Raw genomic sequence first — 19,316 nt, forward strand, 5'->3', positions numbered from 1 at the left:
TTACTGAGTGGATGGAGGCGCAGAGGGCGACAGAGATGGAGGAGGGAGAGACTTAGGTAGCACGAGGTGCAGACCTTTTTCCAAGAAAGCACGCTAATAAGGCCTCTAATCTGCAGTGACACTTTGCATGCGTGCCACACACCTCCAATGACAACACAAGCCTCCTCCTTCCTGCGTGGACCCTCACCACGTACTCCACCTCACCGTGGGGGTCCCAATCTGAAATGACAAGATGTGGTGGAAAAGAAACAAAATAAAATGGGATCTTTTCATCTGTGTGAATGCAACCTGGTTCGGGCTTTAATCTGGAGGAAGAGCGGGATATACACTGACGCCTGATAGATTAAGGCCTGAACGCTTCTCTCTCTCTGTTCTACTCTGCAACAGAAGGGCCCTGCTAGCAAATCCCAGGCTTTAAAGCAGCGGAGGTTCGGACAGCTTATGATGTAATCAAGGCCCTGTCTGTCACGGCAGGAAAGGTGGGGGAGCGATGCAGAGGAAAGTGTGGAGGTTAAAGGGTTGTGTGGCAAGTGTACGGATATGAATAATGTGGGACTCTACAAAAAAAAAAAAGAAAAAAAAGAGGAACAAGGCTGTGAAGTTGCCATCTGTGAATACCAAACATAAAGGTTGTGTGTAGAGGTGCAGAGGTGGGAGAAGGTCACTTGTTTGCAGGATTTAAGTGTGCAGTCAGATTTCAAGGCTAATATCTGGAGTATAGTTATTTATAGATGAATAACTAAAATATCAGAAGGTGAAGCACGTCTAGATTAGTGACTTTAATGAAAGTGAAATGTAACATTATATACAGCCTCGACTGCTTCACTGATGAGATGCTGATTCAAACCAAACAGGCTATAATGTCGTAACACTGGAATTTTATCAACATAATTTTTAATTTTGGAAACGTTATTGTGTAATTGAATGTGAAAAGTCAAAAATAAAGTTCATTTTTGACATGTTTAAGGACTGATGAGCCATCAGATTGAGTCTTTACTTCTATTAAGTACTTTTAAGAAGCACTACAGTTTCAAACTGAAGAACCAAAACACAGTAAGAAGTTGACAGATTCACAGCACACATTGTGTCACTGGCATCTAAAGTTCAGGAGTAATGCTTCATAGAAAATTATGTTGGCAATATGTTTGTATTTACGTGATAAGTGTAAAATTTGTGCTACTTGAAGCTCAATTTTGGTCTTCCAGAAAAAGATCTGCACCTACCTCTCTAAATTTCTGTTTCTGTGTGTATGTTCATTAGCTTTTTTCAGTATATGGCCACGTAAAGGGGTTGAAAAGAGTTGAGAGACTTAACTATAAACTATATGTGTACAGCAAATATTAAAAATTGTCTAGGGCCACCACTATAGCTCAGCTGGTTGAGCTGGTGACCCATGCAATGGGGCTATAGTCCCAGATGCAGCGCTTGTGGGTTCGAATCCAGCCTATGGCCATTTGCAGCAGGTCCCTCCCCCATTCTTCTCCCCACTTTCCTGTCTCTCTCCACTGTCCTGTCAAATAAAGGCAAATAGGCCGAAAAAATAACTAGAAAAAACCAGAAAATGTCTTGAAGACCAGCCTTATCACATGCAGATATTTTATTGTGAAAAACACTTTAGCATTCCATGTTTTCAGCAAATAACTGAGAGAGCAACTGTTTGAATGGTGAACAGCAGCCATTTTATTGGACAATATTTTTTTCAAATACAAGTCTGGTGAGAGTTAAACTGACTGTTACAGCTGCATCAAACTAAGTTGATTCCTGCCAAGCGTTTTGTTTTGTTGTTTTTTTTGGGGTTGCAAAATACTGCAGCTCCAAGTACGACCAACGTCCCGTCATTTACAAAGTGATGTGGACCACCGAGTCTTCAGTGACATACAAAGGAGTTCGTGTTAAAAACAACATACCAAGGGGGTGCGCTCCTCCTATCCATGCACTGGGAAAGAAACAAGATTTGGTAAACAAAAAGACTGCTTCAAGAAGTCAAGCTCAGCAAATCCAGCGGTAAAAAACACCTTCATGTACTGTGTTATCCTGAGTCTTCGCAAATTTTGGCATGTGCGTGGACTACAGTGGAACAGAACAGGGAACAGAACATGACAAGACGATACTCCAACATAATATTTTATCATCTAACGTGAGAAAAATGTCAGGGAGTGTCTACAGCTCAGATGCTGCTCCGGAGAGATTCAGGTGGAAATCTTAGAACAGTGATGATAGAGGGGGTGGGGACAGGGAAACAGAAAAGGAGTGATTTCTGACTATGGCACTGAATTTTTAATGTATCCTAGAAACAGAACAGTCAAGAACACAGAAGATACCGAAAAAAAAATCCAGAACAATGATAGGTAACACACTCTTGAGTGAAGCAGTGGTGGCTTTCCTCCTGGGCTTTTTGGTTCGTCATTGTTTTAAGTAAAGGTTAATTGTAAGGAAATAAATATTTAATACTCCACAAACACAGAGCTTTAAAAAAAAAACAAAAAAAAACAACATGAAGCTAAATGGGAAAAATAAAATAAAATTAAAAAAAAAAAAAATGACACCAACAAAAGCAATATCTTTACATAGTAAACACAATGCATTAATAACTTCCTTCCCCTGCAGATGTACATTTAAAAATATATTTGACATTGTACACAGCGACAGTGACGTCTTGGAAAACCGAGATAGATAAACAAATCTCCAAGGTGGCCTTTTCAGTGCTTTTCTACTCCTTCCAAGGTTCCCGAATGTCACTGCTCCAGGGTCACAACCTCCACCGCCTGGCCGTCCAGTGTGACAGTGTTATCTATGCGTGTGGCGACAGGTGCCATGGCAACCTGGACGGGCCGGTTGCCCTGAGCGAGGCTGGTCACGACGGTCTGGTACATGCTGACTGGGATCTGGACCAGACCTGAGGGGGAAAAAAAAAAGAACATGTTGGAGCTGGACGCAAAACACAAACTGAGCTTCTGGGGTCTATTTTAGTTATTAGATAAAACACTGGTGTCGATTCAGAGGAAATGATGTTGAGAGTTTATGTTGCACGCTGTGTTTGGGAGGCCGTCGAGTCCAGGTAGGTGTCTGTGACAGGGGGCAGCCATGTTACACAGAAGGCATTTCTGAACAATGGTCCGATTGAGCGTCCTCGGCTCGCTTCCCCCTTTCCCAGCTGTGTGTGTGTGTGTGTGTGTGTGTCTGCCTGCCTGTGGGGATTATTGCTGCAGTCACGTGGGCCTCTGCCCCACCCTGCAAGCTGTCACAGTGTCACAGGCAGGCAAGAAGGTCAGTGCAGGGGATGGCGGTGGCTCATGCCCGCTCCCATTACGCTGAGCTTAGACGCTGGACATTAAACGCAACAAGTACACATTAATACATTTTATAGCCCAGGCTATTTAAAGATGAAATGAAATCAGGCATTTTTTAGAACTATTCACCCTCCCGAAATAGCTCCCTTTTGTCAAGTTAGCTCGCAATTGTTGGTCGTCTTTGTAGGCTCTTGCTAAGCCCCCTTGCCGGTGATTTGTGACAGTGTTAAGTTGTGCTGATGCAGGTAATTGTACTGGCGGTGATTGGTGGGAGGGGGGGAGCTTAGGCCTGGCACAGTATGGACACAGCACAGCTTCTAACTGAAGAGCCTCACTTGACCACTCGAACATCGTTGCGTCGACGTTAAGGGTTATCCCCGGCGTGACTGTGTTTATGTACGTGTGTGTCTGCGTGCCTTTGTGAGTGAAGGGTCACTACACAAGCCAATCAGCAGCGTGTCTGGGCCAGCGCACTTCAAACGGCGCTCTTCACTTCTGTGTAGCACTACAGTGATTAGCTAAGGTCAATAGAGGGGAGAAGGACTGGCTTTGGCAGCTCCATTAGTTGGTTAAGTGAGCTATTGCGGACAAATGACTGCTTATGGTTTAGGAAGCAAAATGTCAAACAACAAAGGCTGCAGATGTTAGATTTGAGTAACTTGAATTTACATGTGTGTACAAATGTAGACTGGCATATCGTATGGATTATTTCATTTGCACAATGATTTACTAAATACTTTCTGTCAGGTCATTTTTATTTAAAAGTATGATCTTATGATGAAATTTATTTTTATTTGGATTAAGTCAAATTTCTAAAAGGTTGTCCATTTTGTAATCAAATTCTTATCACCCCAGTTTTCTATTTGTGTGCCCCTTAACTACAAATGCTGCAAAGATGCTGCACTACCTCCAACAATTAGAACCACTCGTTCAAACATCTGAACATGCACCAAACTCTGTAAACTGGGTCCTAAGACTGAAGGGCTCCTTTGGGTAAAAGAGATTTGAAGATATTTGAAACAAAACACTAATTTGTGCTTAAATGTAAACAAGTAAAAAAATAGCTTTTGTGTTTTTTGTTTTTAACTGTACCTGTAATGCTATACTAATCAGTTCTGGTCTTTGAATGCATGCTTCAGTGCTGTGACGTTTCTGCTAATGCGTGTTATGTGCATTAGGATGAGGAGACAGGAACACAAAGAGATGCGTGTATTGTTTGATTTTTGAGGGGCATTTATAAAGTAAAACTGCGTGTGAATATCGTGCATGCAGACGAGCAAGAGAAGTTGGGGTCGTGTGCTGACAGCTGGTCCAGTGATTAGACTGTGGACTGATAATGGAGTGGATCAAAGCTCTTTAGGAGGGCCCCTGAGGGACCTGTCCATGCCCCTGGACTACTGCACTCTGTGTGCGTGTGTTATGTGCGTGGTGCTGATTAGATGACGTGGCGAAAAAGGAAAAGCTTGACAGCTTGCAAGATGTGTGTGTAGCCAAGTCTGCATAGGCTTTGCTGGAGTACTTTCTAGTTAGACTTTTTACGTGTGCTGGCAGAAAAAAATCTAGACGTAGGAATTCATTCATTGCATCACTGCATTGATATTAAATCACAATGACTTGATGCACTGATCTAATAAAAACGGCTGAATCAAAGTGACGTCAGCAGTAATACACAACATGCAGTCATTGCATCAAATTGTGCTCTTAAAATTAAAATCACAAAGAAAACAGAGAATCACTCTTGAACCCTTTAATCATTTCTAAGCCAGCAATTCAAATACCTACCTACAAGAAAAAAAAGACATCAAGTCTTATGATGATGTGTTTTGGTTTTTGACAAACCAAACACAGAGACAGGCTAGAAGAATGTCTCAGTGTGTGATGTACAATACTGTACCTGAATATCTACATCAATGTGCATTAAACAACCAGTATTTACTAAGTTTAAGTCATCAACTTCAGATTAGTCTCCCTGTTTTCCACTTCACTGACAAGCAGCAGCTTCATGTTCGACCCAGCGGATGAAGCCTGAACGTATTCTAAAAATGGTTGTTAACGCTCTCCGACATGGATGTCACTACAAACTGGTGCCAATCCCAGCAGTGCATGCAGTGTGCATTTAGGGAGGGTCAGCCTTCAGCAACGTGTCATTAAAAGAAGGCTTGCATTGCTACAACATACACACACAAAAACACACCATCTGTCCCATCAGCACAGAGTAGATTAGAATGTAGGGGGGGGCTCAGGAGCTTCAGTGCTGCTGGTGGGAAGCTTACACTCAGTTGGGGTTAATTAGAATTGTCATTGGCTGAGGAACGTACGCAGTTATTAAAGATGTGGCGCGAACATTTCCTGATGAAAGAATTCAGTTGTTTTATTTAGATTTTTTATAACTAAAATACCTAACGAAATATTTCTAGTTTTTGAGCGTAAATTGGATTCCTGCTTTTCTGAAATCACAATTTATTCTAATGAAATTGTAAACTATTGGGGGTCTGTTATATAAGGAGAGACCTATAAAGAAATGTAGATGATAAAGCTCTATATCATACTAGTAGGAAATTTATTCAGTGCTGATGCTAATTTAAAATAGAGCAACTAATAAAATGCTAAATCTGGGATTTAACATTAAACTGTGCAAACGCTGTAATTAAAAGTGTGCTTTGCGTGTTACTTCAGTGTTGATGTGTTCATGACATTATGTGGGATGAATAGTTACCTGTGGCATCTTGAACCCCTGCCAGTGCCCCGACAGCAGCTGCTGTCTCTGCCAGGACAATCTGCCCTCCTCCTTGTAGAGTGGCTTCTGCCAACGTCGCTACAGCATGTGCCGCTGCCTCACTGCAACACACACAATACATGCAAAAACGTGTCCAATTTAAAATACATTCTCACAAGAAGGATGCTGATATTAAGGCTTTCAAGATACAGTCTTGGTACAAAGCCTAAAAGCTCCCTCTCACACACACACACAGTCTGCTCGTAAAGGCGAGGGTTATTAGAGGGATGTGGGGTGAAGAGCTGGGAGTGTAGGAGCTGTAAGAGGCTTTTCCAGTCTGGACTTATGGAGAATCTGTCACATCTCCCCAAAGGCCAGGTGCTATGGGTCTAACAAAGCAGTTTTATTAACCAGATCTCTCCAGTGGAATTACCACGAGCTTATAACCACACCAGCTTCGTTATGAACTAATGGAACCGTTCGCAGATTGGTCGATAATCACATCTGAGATAGAAATACAGATGGACAGAAAGGAGGAGGAGCTGCGAGAGTACAGACAGTAGACGGGATTGACACTTGCAGGAAGTCAAATATTGAATATTTCTCCCATCAATCCTGGCAGACAAACTGTTTTGGTTTTAGTGGTTAACATTGTGTGCCATAAACAAAAACTTAGATTAGATTGCCCAAGCTGGCAGGGATTTGCACATAATCATGGCTGATGAACTTTGGTGCATGAAAAGGTGTCATTTTTGGTCACACTGTCAACACAGCAGAAAAGACAGACTCCTGTCCTCCTCCTCCCCCAGAGCTGGAAAACAGACAAAATGTTCCAGAGCCTGTGGAGCAGTGAGCCCAGAGTAGCTCAGCACAGGTAAACAGCAGGAGGGGAGGAGAGAGGACTCAGGTGGGTGCAGGTAACAAGCCCCAAAGGGACGTGATCATACATCTGAAATGATCACCTTGACAGTGCCGCGGTGAAAAGCCTGCGAACATCTCGCTATCAGGCGGAGTCTGGCTGAGGCATTGAGCAAGTTAAATTCCTTAAAGATGATAAATAACAGCCGGAAAGATCACAGAAGTCAAAAATGTAGATCAGGAGGTTAGCCTGTTTTAGTTGTAGCTAAAGATTACGGCTAATTATTTCAACCTGCTGTGTTCTTGTGCAAACAGTCAGCCCTACATATGAGACGTGGTGTAAGAGCCCGTTGTTGATCCCATCTGAATACAGAGTCTATAATATGACTGAAAACATTTTAGGCCCAATGCATACTGTGTACCTACTCCTACCAATATCTCAGTTACAGCTACAATCATGTATTTATCACCTGCACTTGCTTTTTCTTGAACAAACAAAAATTTAATCAAGCTGTTAGCACATAAAATACGCTGCTAACAATCAGTTTAATGGTTTTGCACCTTGATGCTGCTGCTATAAAGACGACAGGCTAATTAACTGGATGCTGAACCAGGATGAGAATTCGTTGACTCCCATCTCCAGGGGACCCCGGTGACCTGCCCTGACAGTTGTCCCATTTTCAACCAGTTGTTAGAGCTGCTTGTGCAATTATGGATTCGTTGTATACTCTGTAGTGTTTGCTGGCTCCACCTTTGTAAAAGCTAAATCCTACAGTCTGATTACACTTCCTCTAGCATTTATAAGCTTGAGGATACAAACCATAACTGCTAGTATGATCTATCTGAGGACTAATGTTCTTGTTAAAAATCAAGAGAGGGGTTCACTTTGAAGTCTTTCTTATAATTCACTGGTAGGATTTTTAAAATGAGAAGAAAACACAATGTTCCTGAATATAAAAAAAACATTCTGTAATAATCCCTGAACTCTCATGCTGTCTTCCTGCCAAATGTTTTCAACAAAATGCAGTTTACTTGTGATTTTACAAGCCCACTAAAAGCTGCAAAAACTGCACAACGCAATCTTAAATTCTCTTCACATCACCTGTTGAGGGCCATTGTGACTGTGGCTCCGGGCTGGATCTCCTGACTGGCGGCGACAGCAGCTTCGGCCAGCGACGCCACAGCCTGCGTGGCCTCTGATGCTTGAGTGGTTTGGATTGTCATCTCTCCGCCCTGGAGGGTGGCCCAGTTTTGCTCCACCTGGAGGAAAAAAAAATACACAAAATGACTGACCATCGCTAACGGGGTGATACAAATGTGTGCAAATATTGCTGATACTGGACTGCAGGTCTTGATTTTGTGGTGCTGAATGGACAGCTCCCATCAAATGCACTTTGCACCGAAACGTTAGTGGCAATTTTTTAAATCTTTTCTAAATACTTGTTAGATCTATGAATTATTATGTCCAGAAAATTAAGGAGCCATTGATTTGGGGTTCATTACTACATCAGGAGAACGAGAGTACACTCTGGCATATTATATTATTGTATATGTGAGAAGCTATGTATGTAACACATGATCAGAAAGGCATGTTTGAGTGCATGTGTGCATTACCTCTCCGTCAGTCACAGTTGAATAGTTAACCTGTGCCACTGTCACACCAGGCAGCTCTGAGGCATCTGCCAGAGTGGCAACTGTGTGTCCGGTGCCAACCTGAGAGAAACATGAATGTTGAAGGTTTATCAAACTTAAAAAAAATAAATAAATAAACTGAGCTTTTAATTTATATATATATGTACACATTTAAAACACTCAAGAATATAATGACCATACAGCAACTTCAGCGCACCTGGATAAGCGAGACGGTTCCATCAGGGTTGTTGATGGTCTGTACCACAGTTTGTGAGGGCACGAGGTGAGCGATGCTCTGTGCAGTGGCCAGGTGGTGCTGGGTGGTGGTTGCCGCAGTTACCTGCTGGTCTTCAAAAGCATATAATAGATCCTCACGGCCGTGCTGCTTATAGCAGTTCTTCACTATAGTCCGCAACGCCTGCGTCCATGACACCTGGGGAAGGACAGACAATTGTTGATGGGAGCAATATTTTTTAAGATAGTTTACATAAATAAATAACAAAGATGGATGATATAGAATAGGTTCAAACAGATATGTTAAAGGAAGTGTTTTTGTCATTTTGAGACACAAACCTTTTTCCTTTCTTGGCCCTCAAGTCAGATCAGATAGTCAGCTTAAAGTCTCTTTACTGCCATATAGCAGAAATCTTTAGATGTTTTTTTACACTGCAGTTTCGAGGTGAAAATGCTCGGCTATGAGGTTGGCTGATTTTTTTGAAAACAACTTGATTTTCAATAGAGACGGTTTTCAAAATAAATAATTGATCTTTCGCTCAAAAGCCATAAGATTACACTACCAGGAAATCTAAAGCTTACTGATTAGCAAATCATGTGTCTTTTGATGTTGCTGCCTGTACCATCATATTTATGGTGCAGGTATGGAAGCGATAACTGTTTTATAAACTAAATGACTAAACTATGCCTTTAAGAAATACTGACATTGTAACTGAATTCCACATTGCAGTTCCCATAGAGATCTACATCTTCAGATAGCATCAAATATAACTCATAACTGAGACAGAAGGGGATCAAAAAGATGTGCTAAAAGAAACTTTCTCATCACTGTAAAATCAGGGATCTGGATTTGGCACCTCTTATAATATGCTTTTTTTTGCCCTGTTTGTATTGCTTTAAAATGAGGCTGAACAAAAAAATAAATGTCATTTTCTTTGAGTTCCTAAACACGACACAGTAAGTTCCAACAGGATTAATTTGTGGAGGATCATGATCTATAAAATTTTTGGACACCGGTGATTTCTCTTACTCTCTGTTTCTGCTCCTCTGTGCGGACATCACTGCGGACGTTGGCCCAAGGGATGTCCTCAGGCCACCACACTGGCTTGCAGCTCTCCTTACCCCAGCCAGGCTTCCCTCTGCCTGTTGAGTACTTCAGCATCTCTGGGATAAACGCTCGCAGCTGAGCCTAAAGTAAAAGAAAAAAAAAAAAAAGATGCATGAGTAAAAGAGATAACGTAGACACCAAAAACTCTAATGTCGAGAGCTGTGGCGTTCCACCCACACACATATGAGCACACACGCCCTTGAACAGGCAGCAGGAGACGCGTATTGATCGGCTACCTGCTGCCGAGTGCTGAGGTGGTCAAGGCCTGCAAATAGAAACAGGCTTTCTAAAAGGAGAGCCGTGCGCTCATGTTTATTAACAGACCAATCTATGGCTGTGGCTCCAGCCTGATGTGTCAGACTGACACCATGAGAACATCAGGGGTGATCCAGCAGTCAGTCTGTCCCAGCAAAGGCTCCAGTACACTCGGGGAAGGTATTAATAAGGACAAGTGGGTCAATATTGTTAAAAAGAAAATCAATGTCAAACAAAAACATTAGATTAACTTTGATCACTCGTGTGGCGTGCTACTATATGGACTTGTGCAGAGACTCAAGTCCTTATTTCATTATTGTAGACGGAGCGTATCAATGAGTGAACCACTTACAAACAATGAAGTAACCAAGTCTCTGTACTGCGGGACGGTAATTGTGGGACGATTGGTTTGTCCTGGAGTCAAGACACCAGCACTCTAATAGCATGTATAATAAGCCTCAGAATTTAAAATTTTTGCTTTAAAACGAGAAATGAATCTTTGCTTAAACTGAACAATAAAACTGAATTAAAAAAAACAAAACAAAACTGTTTCATCTTATTTAAATGTATCTGAACGCACGTGAAAAACTACATGTTTCATGCCATTGCGTTAAGAGCTAATAGCTAATAATGCAGATTTTACATGCTGCATTAGCTGGCTTCGTTAATACCATCATTTAAGCTCTTAAATTATGACCGACTGAATATTAGTTACACTGCATTGCCAATTTATGCAGCTCCACCTACACAAAATGAATGCCCTTTATAAAAGTCACAGTGTCAGTTGTTGTTGAAACTATATTAACAGGTGCTGAAGCACTTTGACAGTAATTTCAGAGGATGTTATTGGGATGATACATTGTGTTGCTGTACTTAAGAGGTCTTATTGAAGAAAATGGGGCAAGTTAGGTTAGCTGAGTTTACGGAGCCTAATTAAACCTGAGTGCAGGTTTAATTAAACCAGATAACCCCCAAGTATGCTGACCATAAACCAAAACTATTTTCTAAATTGTTTTTGAATTGTGTGCTTCCTTTTCCTATGCTTATTTCTCTGTCCACTGTGTCCCATGAGATGTCTGCCAGACTTTGCATTGCATCCCAAAGAAGGGAGTGGGAACGGCTGATGCTCCCAATCTAATCTGGTTCGCTTGCTATCGATCATGGGTGCACATACTTCATGTGCAGCAGTGAGTGGCACGCATAGTCACTCACCACCACATCAACACTTCCAGAATAGGCGTACATGCACATTCACTGACATGCTGTGGTGGGGTTTAGTGCAAATGTCCTTAGTGTCCTGGTAATATGCAAGCATCACCGGGGGATTATATTGCACAATGAGGCACTGCAGCGTCTGCCTGCCTTGACATCACAGGCTAAATTTGGTTCCGGGAGAAATAAATCCCTCCCTTCTCCCCATTAGACCCCCTTTTCCAACTCACAATCACAAACCACCTATACACAGTTGCTCACTGCACCACACAAAGATTTATGACAAAATGGATCGTATTTTGAAAAGGGAGGGTCAAAGCTTTATCACAACAGCTTCGGAGAAACAGACAGTACATCTGGTGGCAGCAAGAACTGGGATGAAAACTTGGATTAGAAAAGGACTTAGTAGCAAACAGATTCTTGCATTTCCACCTGTAGATGATGTGAATGTATGCGTGCGAGGCCAGATGGCCTAATTACAGTGGCTAGTGAGCTAAGTGGCATGTTGCCCTCACACCCACCTCCCCACCCCCTATCCTAATCCTCCAAGCAGTGGTCCAATCAGAATTTAGAAAAGCAGCTATGTTGCCGGGTCTCTGAACCTAACAAGGCGAGGGGGTAATTACGGGCTCAGGCGAGACCCAGGATCACCTGCTACAGATGCTTCATATATCTGACGGGCGAGAGCTACTTCTGCCTGTATCTCTAAACCTCACTTGGGATTTCTTCAGCTGTGCAAAACCTGCTGCAGATGTATTCAAATAAAACATCAAGTGGCTGTTGATATGGATCAGGAGAACTAAGTCTGAATAAGCCGTCTCTTATCTTACTTTCATGCGTGCCATTTCAAAGGGTCATCAGTCTTTCCCAAAGGGTCTCAACAACATCCTGTTTCCAACACATATATAGAAAAAACACCCACCCCCCCGTCACCTCTCCACCTGGTTTAGCCAAGCTGAGTGAGGCAACAGGTTACTCCTGATAATCTCATCCTACTACCTCCAGAAAAACAAGCACCAACTAACACCTGCCCTCCAAGGATTCACCTGGCGCTGGGATTGGCTGCCGTTGTCCCAGAGCTGTGGACCATCTCAGTGGGCCGCTGTCATGCTGCCTACTCTGACGATGATCCAGAGAATGCGTCAGCAGCACTGGGACGGCAGAGTAAACAAGCTGGGTTCCCCTGGGTGAACAGAGGACTCAGCCTGCCGGTGGTGCTAATGCTGCAGTGAGAGGCCGACCAAGAGCAGCGTACTCTGAACTTCCTCTCAGTGTGTGGCAAAGCTTAGCACTTAGCTTGATGTCGAATGCTGGCAGCAGCTATGCACCAGGGTTATGTCTGAATAACAATTTCTTCTAATGCAGATGCTGCTCTTCAGCATGAGAGCAAACTGAAGTTTTAGAGGAATAATTGCTGTTTGTACATAGATGAATCGAACAGCTACAAATGAGCATTTGACCTTGATACATATAGTTAGCTAAGCTCTTGCTCATCCTAGATATAAGATGCAATTTTCATTATTGTGGTTTGTTGGCAGCTGGTGCCCTCTGCTGGGAACATGTTGTGAATTTCTACAAAACAACAACTGTGTAACTCTGGATACACAAAGATCATTACTTTTAAAGTTTGGTCCTCAACAAAGTAGGAGAGAAACCCAATATGGACAAGCCTCACCTGGGTCATCTTATCCACAGAGACGGGGATGCCATCAATGGTGAGAGGGGGCAGCTCTGAGGCCAGCTCTCCACCGGCAGGGGCGTGCTCAGCCAGGGCGTTCTCCAGGTCCTCCAACATCATGCTCTTATACTTCCTCACCTAGTGACCGGGACAGACACATTGCAGTCTTTCAATCTGAACTTTTCATCTAAATACTAGATAAATCAAAAGAAATATATATATATATATATATGTGTGTGAGGCATAAGTGAGGCATGGAAGATTTCCATGCAATATCAGGATAAAGAAAACGGAAGCAACAAGGCAAATGCAGTACATTAACCCGTTGGAACCTGAGCAGTTTCTGGGTGTTTTTTTGCCCCCGGGAAAATTTTAACCAACGGGGGCCCAATTGTAAATGCAAACAAAAATCCGGGAAAATAAACGGACCAACCGGAACTGCCTGAACCCCCTGAAAAAGGTCCAACCCCCAACCAAAAAGCCTCCACAAGCCCGAACGAACAAGTGGGAAGTCCAAAAAACTAAAACCCTAAAGAACCAATAAAAACCGAAGTTCCGGATCAAATGGGGGGTGGTAACACCCCCTGGTAAGGGAAGTGGTAAGGCCCCCCACGCCAAAAAAGGGGTCAATAAGGGCAAAAAAAAAAAAACCCAAACAAACCCCTTGGGGCAAGGGCAACTACCTCCAATTGAAATCAAATCTACTAGAATAACCATGACCTGGATGACTGAGAATCTTCACAGACATTGCATTATAAACCTTCTGCACTTCTAAGGAAACATAATGGCAATCTTTATAAAAATTAGAAAAACTTGGTTAGACCAAATGGTTTATTTTTGTCAAATTATTAAATGAGACATGGCTTTTGATGGGATGTCATGAGGATTTTAAGTTTAGTTTTGGTTAGGTTTTCCAAGGATTTCAAGGACTGTCCAAAAGTTCAAAATCTGATGATTCTCTCTTATTACAGTTTCTGGCTCTGATGAAGGGTGGAGTTCTTGTATAGGCCACGTGCCTTTCAATCCCCCTTGTATGTTTTTAAATACAGAGGGTATAAGATGCACGGTTTCATGTACCTTTGAGGTTCAAACTTCCTACATAAGACTAGAGAAACACTGTAGGGGCATGTACGATTGAGAGAAGCCAACAGATTATTTTCTTTAAATGAAGGGTTGAATATATTTACTTTGATTCACGTAATGATTAAGATGAGCCTCTCAATGCAGGAACCCATTTGGCAGACAAATGTGTGCAGACAATGTGTTCAATCTGCCATAACAATAACACTCACCACATTCTCCAGAGGAGCAGCACCGAACACTTTGAACACAGGGTTGGGTTTGGAGGGGGAGATACATAACACTATGGCCTGCTGGCCCACTCTGGTGGTGTACTCATCCAGCGTCGCTCGCAGTTTCCTGTAAACACACACCATCTTTAACTTCCTTGTTCAGATTAAAAGACACAAACTGTAACCCAAACTCTGTCTCAAAGCATACAATGATGCATTTTTGTCATTGGAACTGATGAGGTCAGTGGTACAGGTGTTGGGAAAAGTGATCTTATTGGTGTTTTGAGCTCACCTGAGCAGGCGGGTCTGCTGCCTCTTACGGATGGAAGGGTTGGATTCAAAGATATGAGGCCTTTTTCTTTTCTTCCCGGTTGCCACAGCAGCTGCAGCTGCCATGCCCACTGGCCCTGAGAGAGAAAGCGAAGGAGAGCGAGCATGTTTGACTGTTAGGCTGGTAATCAGAACGGACAACATTCTGTAAAATGTGTTTAAGTGCAGTTTTGTCCTCTCTAATTTGAGTTTTTAATAAGTATCTTAGATAATTGTCAATGTTTAGTCTTCCTTTTTTATTTGGTTTTGACGTTTGTTTTTAACATGACTTGCAAATACAGCTCACTGACCCCATTTGGAAAATGTTAAAATAAAAGGAAAAAGAGGAAACAGGGCCAGCAGCTTGAGATGAGGCAACACAGTAGAGCACTGGCGCCACCTGCTGTTCAGATGAAAGCATTACACTGAAATCCAGCAGCTTTTATGTGTTACAGGACAAGTACATTTCACCAGAGATGCAAAACAGGAGCATCAGCTAAGAGATGAAACAAAACAGGAGGTCTGGTTTGTTCTGAGATGACAAAGTAACTTCACCAGTTCAATGTAAAGGATAACGAACATCAGCACACCAACAGAGAACCACACAAAATTCTCGGACAGATACTGAGCATTCTGAGACGCTGCTCATCAAATATTTATCACATTCCCACTCAAGGTTTCTCGGTGGATTAGAGACTCACCTGCGGCAGCCAGGTGAGCGGTGACCTCATCAGTGCCAGCTGAGTTGAGGATGTCTGTGTCGTCATAAGGATCATCGTCTGGCGAGGACGTCGAGTCCTCCTCGGCACTCATCATGGATGCTTCAGTAAAGGTGGCCACATGTACCTGCACACAGTGAATGTAAAATGGGTTTAAATTTTTAAGTTAAGTCTCATGGTCTTCCTATGTGACTCAGCATTATGGTTTCTGCTCTGATCTGACAGTCACACTAGATGGTAAAACAGTTACAGACACATACAAATAATGAGACTTGCACTGTACAGAAAACCTGTCCTTCCTCATTATATACATAAGTGCACCTGCTGGACCTGTTGGCTGACGGCGCTGGCCTCAATGGTGGTCATGTGTTCTGCCTGGTGAACGGTGTGCTCCTCCATTATCAGCCACCTGGTCTACACAGCTACAGTTACTGAGGAGAGAAAAAGAAGAGATGTGGCCTAAGACAATGTAATGAATTTACACTTATCCTTATTGTAATACCACAGAATTCCTTAATATACAGCATATAAACAATGATGCAACGTGTGCTATCAACTGATCTCAGAATCTACTATTATTGGTACCTTAATCCTACAAGACACTGCATCTCTATTGTATATATATTTATGTGAGAATGTGAGATTTGGAGCTATTATGACCTTCAAATCCTCCAGAATTATAACAGTGATCAGCTGTATGTTCTAGTATATTAGTGTAGAATAGTTACCATTACCCTTAAATTCTGCAAAAGTCTTGTGTGTAACAGCAGTGTGAAGATGCTGTGGTTATTTCCAGTTGCGCTGCTACTGCTCTGCCTCTAGAGGTGCATTAATGGGGAGTTTCATTTGGAACAACATTCCTGTGTGAAAGTATTGTTCTATTTTGCCATTTAGGATATGCTCCTTGTTTCCGTGCACTGATTGCATCACTCTCACTCTGCCTGTAGAGGACATTTATTATGTGTTCGATTACAAGTCTTGCAACTGATGTATTGCTACACATTTATTGATACAGCTGAGCACCACTACGACACACACACCACATTTTCAAGTCCAGCTGGCAGTAAATAAAGGAAATAAGTCAGTTTTAATTGGGCATATTCAGTAAATGCATATTTATTAGTGAATTGTGTGTGTGTGTATGGACAGAACTGATATCACAGGGTGGTTGATGGGTGAAAATCACTTGAATAATAATACATTGACTCAATATATTATTATTCAAGTGATTTTCACCCATCAAATATTTTTGGCCATATCACCCTGCCCTAATATTGAGCCTCAGAAAACATTTCAAGTTTACACACACAATATGCTTTTATTCACTTAAAATCCCACGACTCATTTACTATACAGTGACAGTAGGATTTTGTAAAACTGAAGGGGGAAACAGTTTAATGGCCCTAACCTGTTTTACTTGACACCTGGCATAAAGTACATTCTGGAGCAGGTCTGTCCAGTACATGTGGTTCTTCCCTTGAAACAATTGTAAACAGTCAAGTTGTCGTTATTTGTATTTGGATTTAAAGCAACACTGCAGACTAAAGTGCTTTCCAGAGGAAAAAAATAAGCCTTACGAATTAACCTAACAAGGTTTAAATATTGAATTTAAGACCTTACAATGTTAATTATGATGTAAATTTAGCAAAGTTATTTAAATATTAACAATTACAACAGGACAAAATATATGGACTACAAATGTACCTAATAAATATTAAACAAACAGTCTTCAAAGTATTAATATTTCAGAGTTCGGAGTAAAATATTAAGACACACACTATACAGTATTATTATTTATGCAGATGAACCTAATTTAGAACTAAAGTTGCACATGCACCACTAATATGCAAAGCAGGCAAATCAGAGGGATTCCCTGGATCCCCTGTGAGCAAACTTGGTTATTACATTTCTGTGTATTATTTTGTGTTTAAAAAAAAAAAAAAGTTTTATTTTGCATTATTTCTACCCTATTTTTGTACATATAGAAGGATTGTCAAAAATTAAAAAAGAGAGGCAAAATTCTGCCATTAGCTGCAGCCAGACAGGTTTATATGCATCTAATACCCACAGTAAAACTACAGTAGGTGAAGTCTGATGAGATCAATGAGAAGATGCACTTCCCATCTACAATGCTGTGATCATCTCCATCAGCTGCAGCTTATTTTCACAGGACCAGCTCAGTAGGAACAACCTCCTGTGTTTACCAGGCTCTGTTATTTCCCAGACGTTACAGCGGTGTAATGTTAGCCGACCTGCCGGCTGGTTGTCAACGACTGAGCTAAGCTAGCAATGTCCTACATTCGGCTAATTAGCTACCTAGCTAACCATTTGGCGGTGTATGGTCGATCATATAAATGAACATTGGCTCTGCTCGAAGAAAGCAGCCGTTTTCCATGTTCGGACTGTACACAAATATGATTTCAGTGTGCAATGAAACGCAAACCATAGTATCGCAGCAGCTAGCATGAAACCCGCGCAATATGAAACAAAACAGAGCGCTACGACAGGCCCAGCGGCCTGCGGCTCATCCCGGGCTATTCTACTCTCTCCCTGCATGTTGTCGAAACGCGCCTACAACACGATTCCCCCCAAAATGGCCAAATATGTAGAATAATCCCGCTGCAGTCAACATATAAACAATCTGCATCTTTCACCCCAACGCTGCCGGGTTCGATGATGCGGCTGCGCCGGGGCTGAAATAGATGGAGATTGCGCGGTAGGGCACTAACCTCAGAGCGGCTGCGCTACTTCGGGCCTGCGCCGTACAGCAGGGATGGAGCCGAGCTTTAATGGAGGACAGAGGGGAGCCAGCAGCAAACACAACTAACAAACCGCACACAACACTGAGCTGCACTAGCGCTGCCTTCAGGGGCCCCTCCTGAGCTGCGAAATACCACAGTCGCAGGGCTCACGACCTGTTAGGCAGAGCTGTACGAAGAAACTGACACAAAATTACATTGTGGGCATTTTAATCAGTGGTTTCACCAAAGGAGAACAACAAATTACATGACACAGCAAATACTAATACACTTTTTATCCAACCTGCGGTTGCTGCTAAATCAGAAGAATATGCATAAATAGTTCATGAAGTTTATTTGTATAGCTTGTATTTTAGACATAAAAGCAATTCAGTGAGTTTTTCACTTAAAGACAAACCATGCTTTAAAAAAATCTAATTCTGATTGGCTATCGATCGCCGTTAACAGTAAGTTCCATATTTCCTATAGTCAGTGAACACCACACAGAAACGGACAAACCACGCCCCCTTACTTGCACTCAGAGTCAACTGTACAGACGCTCTCAGACCGTCGCTGTCTGTGGTTTTAATATTATTTACGAACAGGGAAACAAAAACAAAGCGAAAAACAGGGTCAGAGGTAATGACATAGTTTTAACCAAATTATTTTCTTTCTGACAAAGCGTTATTGCCGAGAAAAAACAAGTTGCGTCAGCCCAAAACAGCCTTTCAAAGTTACTCCAATTAACAACACCTGGATCTCAGGTGTGTTCAGGTATATGGGCCTGCTTTCACATGAATGTGTTGATTCCTCAAAGAAGTTATATTTTCTTCCACTTTTACTTGTAAGCGTGCAGTTGTTAAGTTTATTTTCTTAATAGAATTTTGCACAATTATTTCTGAGACATAGCTGGACTTGTAAAGGTAATTAGTTGTTTCATGGGGTAAACTTATTTTAGTTAACCAACATATTGAATGTTTAGCAGCATTTCCAAACTGCTTTGAAGTTCTTCACGCTTACAGCAAATCTTCAGACCAAAGTATAAGTAAAAATGCCAAGAAAAGGAAAGGAATAATAAAAATCATCATTTTCTGGCAAGGTTTCTGTCTGATAAATATAAAGGTAATGCGTCTCTGGCTCTCATGATTAGTTTGATGAAGAAAACTGAGCTCACCTGATGATGTAAATCATATACCCCAAACAGGTTTACAGGACACAAGATGTGATGTGCAACGTCTGATGATTTGATACGGCACAGGTTCCATGGAAAAGTGG

General features: G+C 42.0%; 1 protein-coding gene across 3 annotated transcripts; it reads right to left on the minus strand.

Moving 5' to 3' along the window:
- Window positions 1–1,582: 1,582 nt before the first annotated feature.
- Window positions 1,583–18,125, minus strand: LOC103372774 (nuclear respiratory factor 1). 3 transcript variants are annotated; one of them, XM_008302496.1, is made up of 12 exons: window positions 18,033–18,125; window positions 15,634–15,734; window positions 15,286–15,430; window positions 14,568–14,682; window positions 14,276–14,402; window positions 12,981–13,121; window positions 9,761–9,919; window positions 8,714–8,929; window positions 8,479–8,577; window positions 7,967–8,124; window positions 6,007–6,128; window positions 1,583–2,896 (listed from the first exon to the last, which is right to left on the minus strand). In XM_008302496.1, the coding sequence occupies exons 2-12, from the start codon at window positions 15,700–15,702 to the stop codon at window positions 2,736–2,738; spliced, it is 1,512 nt and encodes a 503-aa protein (XP_008300718.1). In that variant the 5' UTR covers window positions 15,703–15,734; window positions 18,033–18,125; the 3' UTR covers window positions 1,583–2,735. The 3 variants fall into 3 exon arrangements, with proteins under 3 accessions (XP_008300718.1, XP_008300716.1, XP_008300717.1); XM_008302494.1 differs by having other exon boundaries at window positions 15,625–15,734; XM_008302495.1 differs by lacking the exon at window positions 18,033–18,125 and adding an exon at window positions 16,038–16,107 and having other exon boundaries at window positions 15,625–15,734.
- Between the last annotated feature and the right edge of the window lie 1,191 nt (window positions 18,126–19,316).

The sequence above is a fragment of the Stegastes partitus genome, unplaced genomic scaffold, assembly GCF_000690725.1.
Source record: "Stegastes partitus isolate 25-593 unplaced genomic scaffold, Stegastes_partitus-1.0.2 Scaffold1824, whole genome shotgun sequence".
NCBI lineage: Eukaryota > Metazoa > Chordata > Actinopteri > Pomacentridae > Stegastes > Stegastes partitus.

Bases quoted from the DNA above. Each gene is read 5' to 3' on its own strand.
- LOC103372774 (XM_008302494.1), bottom strand. From the start codon at position 15,702: ATGGAGGAGCACACCGTTCACCAGGCAGAACACATGACCACCATTGAG. The intron at 14,683-15,285 runs GTGAGTCTCTAA...TTTCTCTCTCAG, and splicing joins CGCTCACCTGGCTGCCGCAG to GGCCAGTGGGCATGGCAGCT. The intron at 2,897-6,006 runs GTAACTATTCAT...TTTCCCCCTCAG, and splicing joins AGGGGTTCAAGATGCCACAG to GTCTGGTCCAGATCCCAGTC.